Here is a 22,527-nt window from a genome sequence, read left to right as displayed (position 1 = left end):
TCCAGTGTGCAGAGATACAATCACTGTTCTAACATTTATTTTGCTAGAACTTTTCATAAATCCAGAAGTTTTTGATATCAAAACTTTGTTCAAGCTGTGTACTATTTAGATACTTCATTTTTTACTCAAAATATGGTGAATATTTTTCCAGTCAGTAAAAAATAAGTCCATGACATCTATATTGATGATTACATAATAATATACTGGTATACAATTATACCAGAATATTTTAAACTAATTTCCTGCTGTTGGCTGTTTAGATATTAATAATCTTATAACTTTTGGCCTTTATAAACATTCAGTTCAGTTCAGCCGCTCAGTCGTGTCCAACTCTTTGCGACCCCATGAATCACAGCACGCCACGCCTCCCTGTCCATCACCAACTCCCGGAGTTCACTCAGACTCACGTCCATCGAGTCTGTGATACCATCCAGCCATCTCATCCTTGGTCGTCCCCTTCTCCTCCTGCCCCCAATCCCTCCCAGCATCAGAGTCTTTTCCAATGAGTCAACTCTTTGCGTGAGGTGGCCAAGGTACTGGAGCTTCAGCTTTAGCATCATTCCTTCCAAAGAAATCCCAGGGTTGATCTCCTTCAGAATGGACTGGTTGGATCTCCTTGCAGTCCAAGGGACTCTCAAGAGTCTTCTCCAACACCACAGTTCCAAAGCATCAATTCTTCGGCGCTCAGCCTTCTTCACAGTCCAACTCTCACATCCATACATGACCACAGGAAAAACCATAGTCTTGACTAGACGGACCTTAGCCGGCAAAATAATGTCTCTGCTTTTGAATATGCTATCTAGGTTGGTCATAACTTTTCTTCCAATGAGTAACGTCTTTTAACTTCATGGCTGCAGTCACCATCTGCGGTGAGTTTGGAGCACAAAAAAGTAAAGTCTGACACTGTTTCCACTGTTTCCCCATCTATTTCCCATGAAGTGATGGGACCAGATGCCATGATCTTCATTTTCTGAGTTGAGCTTTAAGCCAACTTTTTCACTCTCCTCTTTCACTTTCATCAAGAGGCCTTTTAGCTCCTCTTCACTTTCTGCCATAAGGGTGGTGTCATCTGCATATCTGAGGTTATTGTTATTCCTCCCGGCAATCTTGATTCCAGCTTGTGTTTCTTCCAGTCCAACGTTTCTCATAATGTACTCTGCATGTAAGTTAAATAAGCAGGGTGACAATATACAGCCTTGACGTACTCCTTTTCCTATTTGGAACCAGTCTGTTGTTCCATGTCCAGTTCTAACTGTTGCTTCCTGACCTGCATACAGATTTCTCAAGAGGCAGGTTAGGTGGTCTGGTATTCCCATCTCTCTCAGAATTTTCCACAGTTTATTGTGATCTACACAGTCAAAGGCTTTGGCATAGTCAATAAAGCCGAAATAGATGTTTTTCTGGAACTCTCTTGCTTCTTCCATGATCCAGTGGATGTTGGCAATTTGATCTCTGGTTCCTCTGCCTTTTCTAAAACCAGCTTGAACATCAGGAAGTTCATGGTTCACGTATTGCTGAAGCCTGGCTTGGAGAATTTTGAGCATTACTTTACTAGCATGTGAGATGAGTGCAGTTGTCCGGTAGTTTGATCATTCTTTGGCATTTCCTTTCTTTGGGATTGGAATGAAAACTGACCTTTTCCAGTCCTGTGGCCACTGCTAAGTTTTCCAAATTTGCTGGCATATTGAGTGCAGCACTTTCACAGCATCATCTTTCAGGATTTGAAATAGCTCAACTGGAATTCCATCACGTCCTCTAGCTTTGTTCGTAGTGATGCTTTCTAAGGCCCACTTGACTTCACATTCCAAGATGTCTGGCTGTAGATTAGTGATCACATCATCATGATTATCTGGGTCATGAAGAGCTTTTCTGTACAGTTCTTCCGTGTATTCTTGCCACCTCTTCTTAATATCTTCTGCTTCTGTTAGGTCCATACCATTTCTGTCCTTTATCGAGCCCATCTTTGCATGAAATGTTCCCTTGGTGTCTCTAATTTTCTTGAAGAGATCTCTAGTCTTTCCCATTCTGTTGTTTTCATCTTATTTCTTTGCATTGATCACTGAAGAAGGCTTTCTTATCTCTTCTTGCTATTCTCTGGAACTCTGCATTCAGATGTTTATATCTTTCCTTTTGTCCTTTGCTTTTCACCTCTCTTCTTTTCGCAGCTATTTGTAAGGCCTCCCCGGACAGCTATTTTGCTTTTTTGCATTTCTTTTCCATGGGGATGGTCTTCATCCCTGTCTCCTGTACAGTGTCACAAACCTCAGTCCATAGTTCATCAGGCACTCTATCTATCAGATCTAGGCCCTTAAATCTGTTTCTCACTTCCACCGTATAATCATAAGGGATTTGATTTAGGTCATATCTGAATGGTCTAGCGGTTTTCCCTACTTTCTTCAATTTGAGTCTGAATTTGGTAATAAGGAGTTCATGATCTGAGCCACAGTCAGCTGCTGGTCTTGTTTTTGTTGACTGTATAGAGCTTCTCCATCTTTGGCTGCAAAGAATATAATCAATCTGATTTCGGTGTTGACCATCTGGTGATGTCCATGTGTAGAGTCTTCTCTTGTGTTGTTGGAAGAGGGTGTTTGCTATGACCAGTGCATTTCCTTGGCAAAACTCTATTAGTCTTTGCCCTGCTTCATTCTGCATTCCAAGGCCAAATTTGCCTGTTACTCCAGGTGTTTCTTGACTTCCTACTTTTGCATTCCAGTCCCCTATAATGAAAAGGACATCTTTTTTGGGTGTTAGTTCTAAAAGGTCTTGTAGGTCTTCATGAAACTGTTCAACTTCAGTTTCTTCAGCGTGCTGGTTGAGGCGTAGACTTGGATTACTGTGATATTGAATGGTTTGCCTTGGAAACGAACAGAGATCATTCTGTCGTTTTTGAGATTGCATCCAAGTACTGCATTTCGGACTCTTTTTTTGACCATGATGGCTACTCCATTTCTCCTGAGGGATTCTTGCTTGCAGTAGTAGATATAATGGTCATCTGAGTTAAATTCACCCATTCCAGTCCATTTTAGTTCGCTGATTCCTAGAATGTTGACGTTCACCCTTGCCATCTCTTGTTTGACCACTTCCACTTTGCCTTGATTCATGGACCTGACGTTCCAGGTTCCCATGCAATATTGCTCTTTACAGCATCGGACCTTACTTCTATCAGCAGTCACATCCACAGCTGGGTATTATTTTTGCTTTGGCTCCATCCCTTCATTCTTTCTGGAGTTATTTCTCCACTGATCTCCAGTAGCACCTAATGACCTGGGGAGTTCCTCTTTCGGTATCATATCATTTTGCCTTTTCCTACTGTTCATGGGGTTCTCAAGGCAAGAATACTGAAGTGGCTTGCCATTCCCTTCTGCAGCGGACCACATTCTGTCAGACCTGTCCATCATGACCTGCCCATCTTGGGTTGCCCCACAGGCATGGGTTGGTTTCATTAAGTTAGACAAGGCTATGGTCCTAGTGTGATTAGATTGACTAGTTTTCTGTTAGTATGGTTTCAGTGTGTTTGCCCTCTGATGCCCTCTTGCATCACCTACCATCTTACTTGGGTTTCTCTTACCTTGGGCATGGGATATCTCTTCATGGCTGCTCCAGCAAAGCACAGCCGCTGCTCCTTACCTTGATCGAGGGCTATCTCCTTACTGCCTCCGTTCCTGACCTTCAACGTGGGATGGCTCCTCTAGGCCCTCCTGTGCCTGCGCAGCCACAGCTCCAAGGGTTGCTCCTCCCCGCCACTGACCCTGGCCTCGGACGTGGGTGGCTCCTCCCAGCTGCCGCCCCTGGCCTTGGGCTCAGGGTGGCTCCTCAGGGTCACCTCCCCTGGCCTCGGGTGCGAGATGGCTTCTCCTGGCTGCCCCTGACCTCGGACGCAGAGTGTCTCCTCCTGGCTGCCACTGGCCTGGGACGCGGGGTAGCTCCTCCCAGCCGCCGCACTGACCCCGGACGTGGGGTGTCTCCTCCCGGCCACCACTGACCTCGGATGCGGAGTAGCTCCTCTCGGCCACCGCTCTGACCTTGGACGTGGGGTGTCTCCTCCTGGCTGCCGCCCCTGACCTTGGACCCTCTTCTCATGTCCATATTATCCCTGTGAATGAAATCACTTAGCCAAAGGACTTTCATCCTTCAAGGCTGATTAACTCTTTTCCAGTTCTCTTCCAGAGACTCAATCTATATTTCCATAAACAGTATTATTTCCCTCTCTTATGTGAATAAAAACTTATTTGATGTTTAATTATAAATGATTTTAAAATTGAAGTATTAAATTTGTTCAATTCCTCCTACCCTAGTTGTTCTCCTTGAATCAAACATTTCAGAACAGTGGTAATAAAATAGTATTGATAGTAATAATAAAAATACTAATAGACAACTAGTACTTACTATACTTACCATGGGCAAGGCATTGTTCCAAGCACTTAATGGAAATGAACTAATTTCAGTTCAGTTCTGTTCAGTCGCTCAGTCGTGTCTGACCCCATGAATTGCAGCAGTCCTCCATTAACCCTCAGAAAGAAGACACCATTATTATTCCTCTTTTATAGATAAATTGAGCCTTGGTTTAAATAACTTGTCCAAGTTCACAGGTCTAGTAAGTTTTAAAATGCTGATGCCATTCTACGCAGTTGGCCTCCAGACTCCATGCTGCAATATTGCCTCAGAAAGGGGCTGCCAGAAGTGAGGGAAAAGGGAAACAAAGGTAGTCTCTTGTTCGAAGAAATTCTGGTTTGTGGAGGGGACTGGATAAGCAGTTAACCCAAGGTGGCAGGGGTCTTACAGGGAGCCCATGAGAGCAAGAATGTTACCTTGAGTCGGGGACCCAGGTGCAGGGTGAGAGAACAGTTCTTCCCTCTCATTTTCAAAACTTTAAGGACCCAGGAGCACAACAATTTGGGAGTTTTGTTTTGCTTATTTAGTAGAAGCAATGATTTTTACTTATATAAATGATTTGGGTGTTTTTGAAAGTATCTCTAAGATTTTTTCTTAGAAAGATGACAAATTTACTATAATTTTGTATTTATACTTAAAAGTCATTTCTACTGGATATTTGGTTACCATTATAACATGACTGATTAAACCACTTGGACTTTCAAAACTATAGGGACTGGTTTCAGGATATTCCTTGGTTAAGATTTTTAAAGACTTTTCCTTATCTCAGAGATTTGTGAACTAAAATTTAATATTGATAATTATATTATAACAAAATATTAACCAGAGTATACTCTGTCAGCAGATACTAGACAGAGTTTTACCTGTATTATATCATTTAATTCTCTGAAATCTGTATGGTAGAGTTGGAAACAAAATTCCTATTTTATAGGTGAGGTATTCCAGATCAGAGAATTTAAGGACTTGTCAAATAGGGTCACACTAGTAAGTCATAGAGCCACATGATTTGCACTTATTTATGTATCTGACTGACTCAGTATCTTGCTCTTGATGCTGTGTTTTAGTGCCTATCATTCAGTAACAACTGATCATACAAGAGTTCCAAAGTTCTCCATTACTTCTGATTCACATTTATTTTTATGTTTTATAGTTTTTAATATTTATATATAAATATATGTAAAGATAACTTTATGATCCAAATCAAATCAAGGAAACTAAAAGAAACACCTTAAACTAATTTTAATCTATGATTGTTTAAACATAGATATAATCTCTGACCTGCATATAGTTAGCTAACAAATATTCTAACAGAATAGCATATAAGCTATTCAAAAGGAATAATTTATTTTTCCATAAATGATTTCTTGACTTTTAAATAACACTGAGATCAAGCCATCATTAAGTAGTATATTCTCAAAAACTGCATTGCATGTGTCTTTATGGTACAAATTTCCTAAAATTTAAAGTTTTGGTCATGCCAAAAGTATCATTATATATATGTGTGTGTGTGTGTTTCTTCTAGTAATAACTTTATATTTCAATGATATATATTAGTCTTCCAAAGCAACACATTGGCAGCAAGTAGGAGAAAGATATAAATAATGGGTAATAGAAGAGTTCTGCAACAATTCCAAGTGCAACAAACATGATTGGTTCCAGAAATCATGAATGGAAAATGTCAGCTGTGTGAATTGTTATTGTTCAGTTGCTAAGTCATGTCCGACTTTTTGTGACCCCATGAACTGTAACACGTCAGGCTCCTCTGTCCTCTGCAGTCTCCCAGAGTTGGCTCACATTCATGTCCATTGAGTTGGTGATGGTATCTAACCATCTCGTCCTTTGCTGCCCCCTTCTCCTTTTGCCTTCAGCCTCTCCCCATCATCAGTGTCTTTTTCATGGGACCTGTTCATTGGTCCCGTGTATTTCAGCAAATTCTTCTACTGTCTGCTATCTTGGGTCTGAATTCTTCTCTATTTTCTGTGGCTTTATAGTGAAACTAGCCATTGAATTCTGGTAGCTAAAACTTACCTCAAAAATCACCACTTTATTCAGAATCACAAGCTATGTTCTGTGTAATTAATTAGAGGGAAGGGATAATAGACATTGAATTTAGGAGTCCTGTAATATTAGTGTTAAAGGGCAGTTCTTTCAGAAAGGATGACTTCATCATGTAACCATCCCAGAGAATAAGCTGAAGTATGTAGGAGGTTATGCTGCTGAAGGATCAGGCAGTTAAGGAACCCATGCTCAGGGCTGTTTCTGTACAGAGGCAACTTTGCCAGATGTTTGCTGAGTGGGAGGGATAGAGTAATAAGGAACAGGGAGACAGAGATTTATAGAATTTGTTATTATTTTTTAATATTTTAATTGGGATAGTTGAGTGAAAGGTTATGCTTATATATGTATATTTATGTATGTATGTTTGTATTTCCACATGGACTATCTTGAATACCACTGAGAAATCTTTCACTTTGGCCAAAAAAAGGTCTTGAAAGTGAAAGTGAAGTTGCTCAGTTGTGTCCGACTCTGCGACCCCGTGGACGGTAACCTACCAGGCTCCGCAGTCCATGGGATTTTCCAGGCAAGAATACTGGAGTGGGCTGCCATTTCCTTCTCCAGGGGATCTTCCCAACCCAGGGATCGAACCCAGGTCTCCTGCATTGCAGACAGACTACCATCTGAGCCACTAGGGAAGCCCATAGATAAAGATCTTATACACTATTAAAAATTCATGCAGTGTTTTTGTAAAATTTACATAGAACTTCATGCTCTTGGTACAAGAGGGGCATTTAGTGGAGTGAATCAAATGTTTATTTTGTTTGCTTGGGCAGTGAAGATATAATTATGTATTTTATAATTTTTTATTTTAGAATGGTGATGTTGTCATAGTGACCATCCTTACCACCTATTTTATTGTTTAATAAAGTTATTATCTAAAGTGTAGTTTTCTGTATGTATTTATGTGGATACATTTAATACATACTGTATTCAAAGATTTGATTAATAGAAGTCAATACTCTACTAATTTGGTTCAATTCAGGTACTCAGTTTAGTAGATAACTTAAGTCTAGTATCTCTCAAACTTTAACATACATACAGAATACCTGGGGAACTTTGTTAAATTGTGGATTCTGGCTCAATAGATCTGAAGTGCAGCTAAGTCTTAATTTCTAATAAGGTTCTAGGTGATACAGGTTCTACTGATTCTGTAGCTTAAGTAGTAAGGATTTAGAGCTTAGTAAATGAATTTTACTTTACAATTTTACTTTACAATTTTTGAGTCTAGTCTAAATATTTGTACAGTCCTTGCCTATTGTGATGAGAGATACAAAATTTGAACCTATACTTTAATAATGTAAATTTATTATAATCTGAATTCCTATATGTCAGAGACAGAAATATTACAATGGAAGTAACTTGCTTTTTGTATATGCTGAAAACTAAACTTGCAATGCCAGTTATTAACAATATAATTCATTATATATACCAAGGAGAACTAATTTAACAGAAACTGTGAAGAATAAGCCAACAATATAAATTAGTGAAATGGGAATCAATGTAATATAAAACAGTTATTTTGAGAATAATCTGAGGAACCATATTCTTTTTTAATCTAGGAAATAACATCAAGATTTATAATGAATCAGCTAGCAGAAAAGAATCCTTTCCTTATGAAAGCCATAAAATGGTACCCACAGGTCAGGAGCATAATCTCTCAGGGAAGAAAGTGTGCAATATGTGGGAAGTTCTTTTTAACCATATGGCTGGAATGTGTTGAATTTTTTCCTCCATCAAAGGTAAATGGTGTTTTTTTGTATGAATATGAACATAGACCACCTCTTATTCTTTGTCCTTGTTTAAGTTGATCAATATAAACTACATTTGTATCTAAGAATTGACATCTATGATGATATAATGAGTTTTTCACCAGCTTTATTGATTTATAATTGATAGATAACAGTATAAATTTAAGGTGTACAACATGTTAATTTGATACATTTATAAATGCAAAATGACTACCACCACAGTTATCACCTACATCTCCATCCTGTCACATATCATCATTTTTCATTTTTGTGGTGAGAACACTTAAGATCTATTTTCTTCAGTTCAGTTCAGTTCAGTTGCTCAGTCGTGTCTGACTCTTTGCAACCCCATGAATCGCAGCATGCCAGGCCTCCCTGTCCCTCACCAACTCCGGGAGTTCACTCAGATTCACGCCCATTGAGTCAGTGATGCCATCCAGCCATCTCATCCTCTGTCGTCCCCTTCTCCTCCTGCCCCCAGTCCCTCCCAGCATCAAAGTCTTTTCCAATGAGTCAACTCTTCTCAAACATATGATACATATGTAATATGTATTCTAATATATGTGTATATGACTAATATATATCATACATATGTGTGATGCATATATATATACATATATATAATAAGCATGATACATGTATATTGTACTAGCCATAATCACCATGCTGTACATTAGACCCTGTAACTTAATCTTATAACTAAAAATTTGTACACTTTGACCACTATCTCCCCATTTCTCCCAACCCATAACGTCAGATAACTATCACTTTACTATTTCTCTGTTTGTCTTTTTTATATTCCACATATAAATTATTGTGCAGTATTTATTTTTTCTCTGTCTGATTTATTTCACTTAGTGTACTTCCCTCAGTGTCCATCTAAGTTGTCATGAATGGCAGGATTTCCTTATTTTCCTTGGCTGAATAACATTCAGTGGTGTATAGATATACACCACAACTTCTTCATCCATTCATCTGTTAACAGACATGCATAGGTTGTTTCTAAATCCTGGCTATTGTGAGTAATGCTGTAATGAACACGACTGCGCAGATCTCTACGAGATCCCGATTTCAGTTTCTCTGGATATGTAATAAAGTGGAATTGATGTATGTTATAGTTGTTCTATTTTTAATTTTTTGAGTGACCTACATACTCTTTCCTATAGTGGCTGTACAAATTTGCATTTCCACCAGTAGTGCATACAGTTCAGTTCAGTCACTCAGTCGTGTCCAACTCTTTGCAACCCCATAGACTGCAGCACGCCAGGTCTCCCTGTCCATCACCAACTCCCAGACTTTACTCAAACTCATATCCATTGAGTTGGTGATGCCATCCAACCATCTCACCCTCTGTCGTCCCCTTCTCCTCCTGCCCTCAATCTTTCCTAGCATCAGGGTCTTTTCAAATGAATCAGCTCTTTGCATCAGGTAGCCAAAGTGCTGGAGTTTCAGCTTCAATCTCAGTCCTTCCAATGAACACCCAGCACTGATCTCCTTTAGGATGGACTGGTTGGATCTCCTTGCAGTCCAAGGGACTCTCAAGAGTCTTCTCCAACACCACAGTTCAAAAGCATCTATTCTTCGGTGCTCAGCTTTCTTTATAGTCCAGCTCTCACATCCATACATGACTACAGGAAAAACCATAACCTTGACTAGATGGACTTTGTCAGCAAAATAACGTCTCTGCTTTTTAATAAACTGTCTAGGTTGGTCATAACTTTTCTTCCAAGGAGCAAGTGTCTTTTAATTTCATGGCTACAGTCACCATCTGCAGTGATTTTGGAGCCCAAAAAATAAAGTCTGACACTGTTTCCACTGTTTCCCCATCTATTTCCCATGAAGTGATAGGACAGATGCCACGATCTTAGTTTTCTGAATGTTGAGTTTTAAGCCAACTTTTTCACTCTCCTCTTTCACTTTCATCAAGAGGCTCTTTAGTTCTTCTTCACTTTCTGCTGTAAAGGTGGTGTCATCTGCAAATCTAAGGTTATTGATATTTCTCCTAGCAATCTTGATTCCAGCTTGTGCTTCATCTAGCCCAGCATTTCTCACGATGTACTCTGCACATAAGTTAAATAAGCAGGGTGCCAGTATACAGCCTTGATGTACTCCTTTCCCAGTTTTGAGCCAGTCCATTGTTCCTTGTCCGGTTCTAACTGTTTTTTTTTCTTCGACCTGCATACAGGTTTCTAGGGAGGCAGATCAAATGGTCTGATACTCCCATCTCTTTAATAATTTTCCACAGCTTGTTGTGATCCCCACAGTCAAAGGATTTAGTATAGTCAATGAACCAGATGTAGATGTTTTTCTGGAATTTTCTTGCTTTTTCTATGATCCAGTGGATGTTGGCAATTTGATCTCTGGTTCCTCTGCCTTTTCTAAATGCAGCTTGAACATCTGCAAGTTCTAGGTTCACTTGCTGTTGATTTTGAGCTTTACTTTGCTAGCATGTGTAATGAATGCAGTTGTGCGGTAGTTTGAACATTCTTTGTCATTGCCCTTCTTTGGAATTGAAATGAAAATTCACCTTTTCCAGTCCTGTGGCCAGTGCTGTATTTTCCAAATTTGCTGGTATAGTGAGTGCAGCATCTTAACAGCATCCTATTTTAGGATTTGAAATAGTTCAGCTAGAATTCAGTCACCTCCATTAGCTTTGTTTGTAGTGATGCTTCCTAAGGCCCACTTGTCTTTGCATTCCAAGATGTCTAGCTCTAGGTTAGTGATCACACCATTGTGGTTATCTGGGTCATTAAGATCTTTTTTGTATAGTTCTTCTTCCCTGGTAGCTCAGCTGGTAAAGAATCTGCCTGCAATGTGGGAGACCTGGGTTTGATCCCTGGTTGGGAAGATCCCCTGGAGAAGGGTATGGCTACTCACTCCAGTATTCTGGCCTGGAGAATTCCATGGACTGTTTAATCCATGGGGTTGCAAAGAGTCAGACATGACTGAGAGACTTTCACTTCACTGTGTAGTCTTGCCACGTCTTAATATCTCTTCTTCTGTTGGGTCATATTGTTTTTGTCCTTTATTGTGCCCACCTTTGCATGAAATGTTCCCTTAATATCTCTAATTTTCTTGAAGAGATCTCTAGTCTTTCCTATTGTATTGAAAAAGGAGACACAATCACAAATTGGCCTTGTTCTTGATTTAAAAACCTAGAAATAACTAAATATCAAATTGTAATGTTTCTATTCATGTGAATGTGAAATTATGCCATAATTATTTTATGAATTAGTGAGATGTGGATTGGAAAATATTTGATGAAAAATTCTTCTGAATCTCAAATATTAACTTTTACCATAATTCAGTCAGATGCCTTTGACTTTTTCATGTGTTATAGCTCTTGCCATCTGAGTTTTGTTAGTCCTCAGCATTTACAGAATTATCATTAACTTCAAGTAATTGATACTTAAGTATTAACTATTACGGATATAATGCTTCAAAGCAACAACAAAAATTAATCCTTTTTAGTTACCACCAACTTGGATCATAACATCTATGTTGATGGTACTTGGTACTACCAATGAAATAATCTCGTAAAATTATTTCCAAATACTTCATTCCAAATAGTGCCAAAGATATGCATTCAATATTTTCATTTTGTATAGTTAGATTAATTGAACTTAATATTTTCCTAGATTCCTTTAAAGTTGAAGAGTTTAGGGAGGGAATAGTTTGGAATATGAACTCTCAGTCCTGTATTTTGTGATGTAATGTAATTAGGGCTTCCTTCAAAAGAATCTCAATTGAGTAGGTTTCACCACACATGAGTGGAAAAGCTGATCTACTTTATGAAAATAATGAAAATTTCAGTCTTAATTCCTTTTTTTATAACAAGCTGTCAGTAATAAAATATAAGATTACATTTAATAATTTTACTCATTACATATAGAGCAAAATGCTACTTTGCAACAAAAAGTTATTATTGTTTATATACCACTGACATTAATTTATGAAACTGATCATTTCAACCAGTCAGCTGTGAAAATGAATGTTAGTTTTAAAACATTTATGCAGTGGTTAGTTAATTTAAAGTAAATTACACACTTAGGAGATCAAAGATACCACATTTTCGAACTATAAATAATCATGACAGTAATATATAGTTATTCAGAAAATTGAAATGGCATGAATGTTTCTTATCACTTTATTTGGAAAACAGTTAAACAGTTAGAGTATAGATAATCTTGCCATTCATGACCCACAGCTTTGTTGTGGCAAAGGGGCTTGCATAACTCAATGAAACTATGAATCATGTGGTGCAGTGCTACCGAAGATGGATAGGTCATGGTGACGAGTTCTGATAAAATGTGGTTCACTGCTGAAGGAAGTGGCAGCCCACTCCAGTATTCTTGCCTGGAGAACCCCAAAGACAGTATGAAAAGGCAAAAAGATATGACACTGGAGGATGAGCCCTCCCCTCCACCCCCCAGGTCAGAAGGTGTACAGTATGCTACTGGGGAATAGTGGAGGGCAGTTACTAATAGCTTTAGAAAGAGTGAAGTGGCTGGGCCAAAGTGGAAATGGCACTCAGCTGTGAATGTGTTTGGTGGTGAAAGTAAAGTCCAGTGTAGTAAAGAACAATATTGTATAGGACCTTGGAATGTTAGGTCCATGAATCAAGGTAAATTGGATGCAGTCAAGCAGGAGATGGCAAGATTGAACATCGACATCTTAGGAATCAGTGAACTAAAATAGATGGGAATGGGTGGATATATTCAGATAACCATTATATCCACTACTATTGGCAAGAATCTCTTAGAAGAAATGGTGTAGTCCTCACAGTCCACTGGAGTCCAAAATGCAGTACTTGGGTACAGTCTTAAAAATGACAGAATCATCTTGGTTCTTTTTCAAGGCAAACCATTCAGCATCACAGTAATCCAAGTCTGTGCCCCAGCTACTGATGCTGAAGAAGCTGACCAGTTCTAAGAAGATCTACAAGGTCTTCTAGAGCTCACACCAAAAAAAGATGTCCTTTTCATTATAGGGGATTGGAATGCAAAAGTAGGAAGTCATGAGATACCCAGAATAACAAGCAAATTTGGCCTTAGAGTACAAAATGACGCTGGGCAAAGCCTAACAGTTTGGTCAAGAGAATACACTAGCAACAGCAAACACCATCTTCCAAAAACACAATAGATGACTCTACGTGGATATAAATGGTCAATACCAAAATCAAATTGATTATGTTCTTCGCAACCAAGATGGAGAAGCTCTATAAGATCGTAAAAACAAGACCTGGCTGATTGTGGCTTAGATCATGACTGAAGTTCAGGGTTAAATTGAAGAAAGTAGGGAGAACCACTAAGCCATCCAGGTATGACCTAAATCAAAGCAGTCAATATGTCAGAATATTTGGAAAACCCAGCAGTGGCCACAAGACTAGGAAAGGTCAGTTTTCATTCCAATCCCAAAGAAGGACAATGTCAAAGAAGGTTCAAACTTCTGTGCAATTGCACTTATCTCGCATGCTGGCAAGGTTATGCTCAAAATCCTTCAAGGTCAGCTTCAGCAGTATATGAAACAGGAACTTCCAGATGTAAAAGCTGGGTTTTGAAGAGGTAGAGAAACCAGAGATCAAATTGCCAATTTTTGTTGCATCATGGAGAAAGCAAGGGAATTCCAGAAAAATATTTACTTCTGCTTCATTGACTATGCTAGAGCCTTTGACTGTGTGGATCACAACAAACTGAAAAATTCTTCAAGAGATGGGAGTACCAGACCACTTTACCTGCCTCCTGAGAAACCTGTATGTGGGTCAAGAACCAACAGTTAAAACCAGGTGTAAAACAACTGACTGGTTCAAAATTGGGAAAGAAGCATAATAAGGCTATATGTTGTCACCCTGCTTATTTATCTTATATACAGAGTACATCATGTGAAATGCCAAGCATGATTCCAGCTTGATGAATTACAAGGTGGAATCAAGATTGCCAGGAGAGCTATCAACAACCTCAAATATGCAGATGATACCACTTTAATGGCAGAAAATGTAGAGGAACTAAAGAGCTTCTTGATGAGGGTGAAAGAGGAGAGTGGAAAACCTGCTTTAAAACTCAACATTCAAAAAACTAAGAGCATGGCATCTGGTCCCATTACAGCAAATAGAAGAATAAAAAAATGGAAGCAGTGACAGATTTTTATTTTCTCGGGTTCCAAAATCACTGTGGACAGTGATTGCAGCCATGAAATGAATAGATGCTTGCTTTTTGGAAGGAAAACTATGACAAACCTAGACAATGTATTCAAAAGCAGAGACATCACTTTGCTAACAAAGTTCCATCTAGTAAAAGCTATGGTTTTTCCATTAGTCATGTATGGCTATGAAAGTTGGACCGTAAAGAAGGCTGAGCACCAAAAAATTGATTCTTTTGAACTGTGGTGCTGGAGAAGACTTGAGAGTCTGTTGGAGAGCAGGGAGATCAAACCAGTCAATCCTAAAGTCAATCAACCCTGAATATTCATTGGAAGTACTAATGCTGAAGCTGAAGGTTCAATACTTTGGCCACCTGATGCAAAGAGCTGACTCATTGGAAAAGACCCTGATGCTGGGAAAGATTGATTGGGAGAAGGGGGTGGCAGAGGATGAGACGGTTAGGTAGCATCACCAAATCAATGCATGTGAATTTGAAAAACTGGGAGATGGTGGCGAACAGAGGAGCCTGGTGATCTATAGTCGGGAAACTACTTAGCTACTGAACAATAACAGCATCATGAATGATCTCACATACTGTCTCTTGATTGCTGCTACTTATATGGGAATTCATTGAATTCTCTTTTCCCTTTAAGGAACTCTTTTCTTAAACTGCTAGGTAGAGTTAACAATTGTATTCAGTATACATAATTTTTTTTTCCTTCTAAAGAATCTTAAATTTCATTCAACTGCACATTTATCTGCTGTGCATTACCAGAATGTTTGAACCTCCCACGTGAAACTCAAAAGCCATTGATTATGCAGAGATGGTGATGAGAGGGCAGTATCACTCTGTACTGGAGAGAATGTTGCGTAGCTAGATGGGTCGCTGAGTCATGAGCATGATTTTCTTTATGATTTCTGCCCTTATTACAGTCCAAACTGCCCTAAGGGTGGACTGACCATGTATAGTATATCATGTTAGTCAAGATTCTTTTGAGAGTGAAAGTAGACAGCATTCTTAGTAACTGAAAAATCAGGAAGCCAGGACTGTCCTAAGCAAAACTGAATATTCCTACACTTCCTAATTGAAGCAGTTAACTTTAGAGGAGTGCTCATTCCTGGTGCTTATGTGGAATAGAGGAGTTGTCATTCTGAATGTTCATCTTGTATTTTTATACTTACTTTCAGGGCTTCCCTTGTGGCTCAGATGGTAAAGAATCCACCTGCAATGTGGGAGACTGGGTTTGATGCCTGGGTTGGGAAGATCCCCTGGAGAAGGGAAAGGCTACCCACTCCTTTCTGGCCTGGAGAATTCTATGGACGGTATAGTCCATGGGGTCACAAAGAGTCAGACACGACTGAGCAACTTTCACTTTCACCTTTCATTTTCACTTTCAGTCATTCCATAGATATTTGAGAGCTTGCTTTAAGCAGGGACGTCTGGGTGCTAAGTACCATGGAAACAAATAGGGAACCTAGTTTGTCTCAAATGGTTAAAATCTAAGAGTTCAAACTCTGAAGGTGTAAAAGACATTAGCTATAAACTCAAAATGTTAAATGAGACTAGTTGCTTTAGGGATTCAAAGTGTAAGATGAGATTGCTATAGGTTGTCAGGCCTAGGAAGTGCCTAGGCAGATGCTGAAACTTGTGCAGGGCATTAACATAGTTAGAATTCAGATACATGGAGAAGGAAGCAGGGAAGATATTCTAGGAGAAGAGAACAGTATGGAGGCGATAGAGTCATGTTTATAGGCAATGAATCAATTAAGGTGATTTGTGGCTAAGAGTAGGAGAAAGAGACAGAAATATTAAGGTCAAATTCTGTGAACATGGGAAAGGATAGAATAAAGAGTTTGAACTTGATCCTGTTTGGAAATGGAGTGCTCCTGAATGTGTGGGGATGAGTCAATGCTATAAAAAAGAATTTTAGAAGGAGTCATTTGGGATTTAGAAGGAATCATTTATACTAGAGTAATTGGAGTTTGAAGAGAAGAGAAACTAAAGAACAGAGACCTGTTAGAGTGCTTGCCTGGTGGAGTGTGGGGGGTAGAAGTAGAAATGCAAGGAAAGGAAGCGCCATGAGGGAGGAAAGAGAGCAGAACGCGGTGACTGATTGGACGTGGGAAACCCAGAAGATTCCAGAGGGATCTGATTTGGGGCAAGACTTCAAGTTTCATTTTAGACATGTTGAGTTTCAAGTGATATGTGGATAATTCAAGTGACTATGTTTAGCAATCAGTTGGAGACAGACTAGAATAGCAGACAACAAACTTTTATGTTTTATTTGAAAATATGTACACTTTCCAGTAACTGTTCATTCTTCCAAACCGTTCTGCAAATTATTATTAAACTCTGATCAAAACACTACATTGGAGAAAGAAGCTGGGAGGCACACTATGACTAAAATGATCTAGAGTTTAGTGAACTTAGATTCTTGTCATGTCTCTGCCTCTAACTATGAGGCCTAAGGTAAGTCACCTTCCTTCTCATTATATCTGGACCAGTTTCCTCATCTGTATAATGAAGTGAGTAGATTCAAAATCTTCCTAGCTCCAGAGTGCCTTGATTCCTTAGTTGGGAGAGTGGCTATCATAGTCATGCTTTTCATGGTCCTGCTAATTCAGAACATGATACTAGTATTCGTTTCCCATTGCTGCTGTAACAAATTTCTAATAATCTTGATGTTTTAACAACAAAAATGTATTATCTTGTAGTTTAGTAGGTCAGAAGTCCAATATGAGTGTTATTGTGCTAAAATCAGTGTCAGGAGGTCTACATTCCTTCTGGAGGATTCTTTCCTCCAAGAGAGAATCCATTTTCTCGCTCTTTCCAGGGTTTAGTGGCCGCCTTCATTCCTTGGCTCAAGGTCTCCTTCCTCCATCCTCAAAGCCAGCATTGGCAAATCTAGTCCTTCTCAGACCACGTCACTTGGACTTTCTCTTTTGTCTCCCGCTTCCACTTTCAGTGGTCCTTACAATGAAATTGGGTCCACCTGGATAATTCGGGCTAACCGCTCCATCTTGAGATCCTTTTAATCTTTTTTTTTTTTTTAAAGATCTTTAATTTTATCACACCTGCAAAGTCTCTTTTTCCATGTAAGATAACATATGTAGTCACAGGTTCCAGAGTTTAAGACCTGGATATTTTGGGGGAGCCTTTTTCCTGCCTACCATGATACCTTTTCCTAAAAAAAAAGAAAGACATCAATCTCTTCTTTCCTAGTCCTTGCGCTTCATGAAATACTGAAACTTTATCCAAAGCTTTGCTTTATACTATATGATATAAATATATATTTTGATAGTTTTTGGTTTCTTAAAGCTTAAAATATGGTAGTTGTCACTCAGGCATATTTTAAAAACAACTCTCAATTCCACCATTCAATGAATATAAAACTTAGTAAGCATGCATTTTCAAACTTAAAGTGTAAGACTACTTTTCCTTAAAATACGGAGAGGATTATAATCATGTTTATTTCCTTTATGAAATAATGCATTTCACTATAGAGACTAAAGACTGAAAATTAGACTTTAGTGTAGCATTTCACATTTTAAAGCTTTTTGCTAAAAAGATAGAAAATCATAAACCAACTCCTTTCCTTCTTCTCTGACTTTGGCTTGATAAAAAGGATGTTTTAGCGTTTCAGTTTCTAACTGTAAACAACAAAGCGGTATTTATCTTTGGTAGAGTTACGAGGTGTTATTAATTGAGGTTTTTGAAGACATGTCTGCTCTGTGTGTCATAATTCCTTTGTAAATGCTTATTTCAAATGGATGTATGTTATACAATTAGAAATATATGTCATAGTGGTGACAGTGCCACAGATGGAAATAGAAACTTATATGGGCATCAAGAGTCGAGGTATTAGAGATTTTCTTTTAATAACCACAAATTGTTCAATACAAAGCTGATAATAGCTTTTGGTAAAATAAGATACTAAAAAATTTAAATAAAATACTGTATTCTAATAATATCCTCCAGAAGAAGAATGAGGAACACAGACATCTTGCATTCCTGCTTGCAGCAAGTGCCAAGTCAAATTCTGCTCATGCAGTTTCTTAAAGACACGAGGGAGAATGGCTAAAACCACAGCAGAAATAGAAAATGCTTTTAATAGTTTCTGTTATGAAATTTTCACCTCATGGAGAAACTGGACAAAGAGAATTGGATTGCTGTATGGCCGTGCTTGCTTCCTTGGTTTGTGTTTGTCTTTCTTCAACCTCCTCCTCTTGGTTCATGGCTCTGCTCTTTGTCCTGGTTTTTAAACAGAAGCTGAGTGAAGTGCATGTAGCACGGTATATTTTGATAGCCGTTACTTCTGGATGAGATGTGTTACAGTAGTCGACAGGAATAGCTTGTTAGATGAGAGGGTTATCTACTATGTATATGGGAAGGCCACATGTAGATTTTGGCTTTTGTCATTAGTTATTTAAGTACCATTTCAACATACAACCATTATAAGCTAATTAATCAATTTGATCTCATATAGAGTAGATTTGAATTATTATATATAATGTGTCTGATACTGTACAACTACTTATGAATTCTTTTTATCTTTGGACTAATATTTATTGTTGATGTCCTGTGAGTCAACATTTTATGATGTTTATTGGTTATATAGAGAGTATATTTTTCCCAATACAAAATGAACATTCTTGAATTACTGCTCTCATAGTTAACCTTTTCTATTAATAAATGTCTTTTTGTATCTTCTCCAGGTAGCCACATCCTAGACATCCTTAAAGCCCTAGTTCACTGTTTTGTTATATTGTGAAGTCTTGCTTCATATGCAGCCTATGGTGATGTGTCTTTTCTCTGTGCTCATGCAGAACACGTCATTGGATTGAGCCTTATGTTTCTAGTTATTTTTTTGTGTTTATGTCTTACATTTCCAACTAGTTGCTGAAAGATTCTTAGAGGCAGGGATTGTTTCTTATGTATCTTTGTATCTTTGACACTTTTGCCTAATGGGGTACAGGGTTTTGGTTTTATTTGTCATAATTCCTAGCTGCAAGTAAAAGAAACCCACCTCACACACTAACTCAAGTAATGAAGAAGGTCTAGGGATAAGTCTGGCTGAATATTTAATCATGCTGGGTTGGGTATCCAAATTTATTCATCCAGAATTTGTCCTCCTGGTTTCCTTTGTTTTGACTTTTCTCTCGGATTGCGTACATGTGTGCTAAGTTGCTTCAGTCGTGTCTCATTCTTTGTGATCCTGTGGAGTGTAGCCCGCCATGCTCCTCTGTCCATGGGATTGTCCAGGCAAGAACAACCCACTGGAGTGGGTTGCCATGCCCTCCTCCTGGGGATCTTCCCGACTCAGGGATCGAACCTGCATCTCCTGTGGCTCCTGCTCTGTAGGTGGATCTTTACCACTGAGCCACTAGGGGCACCCTTGCTCTTCGGTTACAGTTCTCTCAGTTGTGTCTTTTGGCTGTGGAGGGGGCACTTCCCTCTCTCAACAGATTCAGGGAAAGCTTTGGGGCTGATGATTATCGGTTTTCTTGGAAGCTCTTGGGTCATGTGCTTACATGGCTATGGTAGTGGGATCAGTTGCCCTCTCTCTTTCATAACATTTGCACTGAAATTGGAGTATGGGTAGTTCCTTAAAGGAACAGGTGGGCTTTTGTGCCAGCTGGTGGGAAATGAGTGCTGACAGACAAAAAATAATATTCCCATTAGGGAATTTCAGTCATGTTTCCTGGTTGATCACGTAAACTTCTAGGAGATAAGTCAGGTTTGTAGAGATTCTAATTTTCACCCTCATCCAAAATATTTTATCATTAGTATTCTCTGAGCCTTTGGCTCTTCATTGATTTATTACCAAGTTGAAAGATTATAACTCTCTTGAGGGTGGATTAATAGCTGTATTTAGGCGCTTTAACCTTTAAATAGGTCCAGGGTGTTCTTTTATGGAAGAGTGAACAGAACAGTAATGAAATCTTTTACTGTGGATTGTGATAATGATAGCCCAGTGGGTTGGTTAATGATAAAACTAAGCAGCGTTATCAACCAATTAAATTTTGACTCTATTTTGGACTCTCTCACTGAGAGCTGTGTTGACCTCAGAAGTGTTTATAAAGCATATAAATGGTAAGCTTTGAGGTTGCTATTATTTCAAATATAGTGGTCAGAACATGTACACTAAGAGGTCAATACTTTGGCCACCTGATGTGAATAATTGACTCATTTGAAAAGACCCTGATGCTGTGAAAGATTGATGGTGGGAGGAGAAGGGGATGACAGGATGAGATGGTTGCATAGCATCACTGACTCAATGGACATGAGTTTGAATAAACTCTGGGAGTTGGTGATGGACAGAGAGGCCTGTCTGCTGCAGTCCATGGGGCTGCAAAGAGTTGGATACGACTGAATGACCAAACAGAACTGAATTGAAATGGTCAGAACATGTATACCAACTTAGTGTATATGTTCTAAAATTCCTTATTTGTACATTTAGAAGTAACATGAGAGATATTGTAAGTACAAAAACTTAAGTCATATATTGGTCAACTTGCCTGAAACCTAGCCCATGAAAATCTTAATGAACATTGCAGACAATAAACAGAGTATCAGGAAGATTAATTTCCATGAGAAATGGATGCTGGGTAAAACTGAGATGTGTATTGAAGTGTTCAGTTAGTCTCTGTTTACTGATCAGTTTAACATCCCTGTAGATCAGAATCAGGTTTGTGTGGATTCTGTATCATTTTTTTTGCCTTCATCCCAGAAACTTTACAACTAGGCAATAGAATAATATCTTTGGATAAAAGTCTAGATAATCTTTTATCATTTGAATTTTATTTAGTGTTGAGTATGCCCTTCTTAGGGCTTCACTGGTGGCTCAGGCAGTAAAGAATCCACCAGCAGTGAAGAAGACCTGGGTTTGATCCCTGGGTTGGGAAGATCCCCCGAAGAAGGGAATGGCAACCCACTCCAGGATTCTTGCCTGGAGAATCCCATGGAGAGAGGAGCCTGGTGGGCTACAGTCCTTGGGGTCACAAAGAGTCAGACACGACTGAGCGACTAGGCACAGCACACAGCAGCACGCCTTTGTTAACTAGTTAAGCTTGTTTGTTTGTGTGTGGGAAAAGAGCAAATCAAGCATAAATAGTTTAGCATGTACTTTAGAAATCCATATTCTGAAATCTCTGAGAAAGCTAATATTTATTTACTTAAAATACTTAAAATATTGTAAATGTTTAAAATATTTATTCAGTAGTGCCTTAATTTTATTTTTAATCTTTACTTTTTAGAACTGGAAAATAAGCAGAAATCTACAGCTGGTACCTCTTCAAATATTAATTTGTTCTTATAAATGTTTTTACCAACGTAACCCTAACATCTTTGGGATTGCTCAGGGGTAGAGCAGGTAAGAAGCTCATTTAGAGCCTCACATGACTTACCCGTCGGCTCTGCACACATAGTCAGATTATGCCCGGCTTGTGATACCCTGCTCTTTGTCAATACATTAAGTAAAGGAAGAAAAGAAAAGTAAAGGACCAATTTAAGCACCACAGTCTACCTTTAGATTGTTTAGACTCTTAAGTGTGCTGAAAAATAAAATAAAAAAATAGAAAAATCAGTGTGTGTGGCAATTGGGTGTCATTTTTTGGTCATTCTATTTTGATGGGGTCAAGTGTTTATTTTATGGGTATTTTGCAAGTGAGAGAGAATCACTTTTTAGTGCTGGATAGTTCAATTATGATTTCAGTTGAGTTCTTATTTTCTAAGAGGCACTAAAATCTTTCTTTTTCTTTCTTTATTAAGGTAACATTGGTTTATAACATTATGTAAGTTTCATATATTCAATGTTATATTTCAGCTTCTGTATACACTACCAGAAGTTTAGTTTCCATTCATTGCCATATGGTTAATCCCCTTTATCCATTTTGCCCTTCCCCAACCCACTTCCCTACTGGTAATCACTAATATGTTCTCGGTATCTGTGTGTTTATTTTGCTTGTTTATTTTATATTCCACATATAAGTGAAATCATATAATGTTCATCTTTCTCTTATTTCATTTAGCGTAATCTCCTCAAGGTGCTTCCCTGTTGTAGCAAATGACAATATTGCATCTAATTTTTTTATGACTGAGTAGTATTATATAATATCCCATATTTTCATCCATTCATCATTCATGAACACTTAGGTTGTTCCCATGTCTTTGCTATTTGTAAATAATGC

The 22,527-nt window shown here is 38.5% G+C and overlaps 1 protein-coding gene across 1 annotated transcript in view; it reads left to right on the top strand.

Moving 5' to 3' along the window:
• Window positions 1-21,705, top strand: part of LRRC69 (leucine rich repeat containing 69) — a 79,354-nt gene extending 57,649 nt beyond the window's left edge. Inside the window, exons 7-8 of the mRNA XM_052651585.1 lie at window positions 8,010-8,189; window positions 21,595-21,705. Coding sequence (XP_052507545.1) covers window positions 8,010-8,189; window positions 21,595-21,705 — 291 coding nt within the window. The remainder of the gene's footprint in view (window positions 1-8,009; window positions 8,190-21,594) is intronic.
• Window positions 21,706-22,527: the final 822 nt, after the last annotated feature.

The sequence above is a fragment of the Budorcas taxicolor genome, chromosome 14, assembly GCF_023091745.1.
Source record: "Budorcas taxicolor isolate Tak-1 chromosome 14, Takin1.1, whole genome shotgun sequence".
Lineage (NCBI taxonomy): Eukaryota > Metazoa > Chordata > Mammalia > Artiodactyla > Bovidae > Budorcas > Budorcas taxicolor.
Note: the sequence above shows the minus strand (reverse complement) of the source record. Positions and strands in the feature narration are given on the sequence as shown.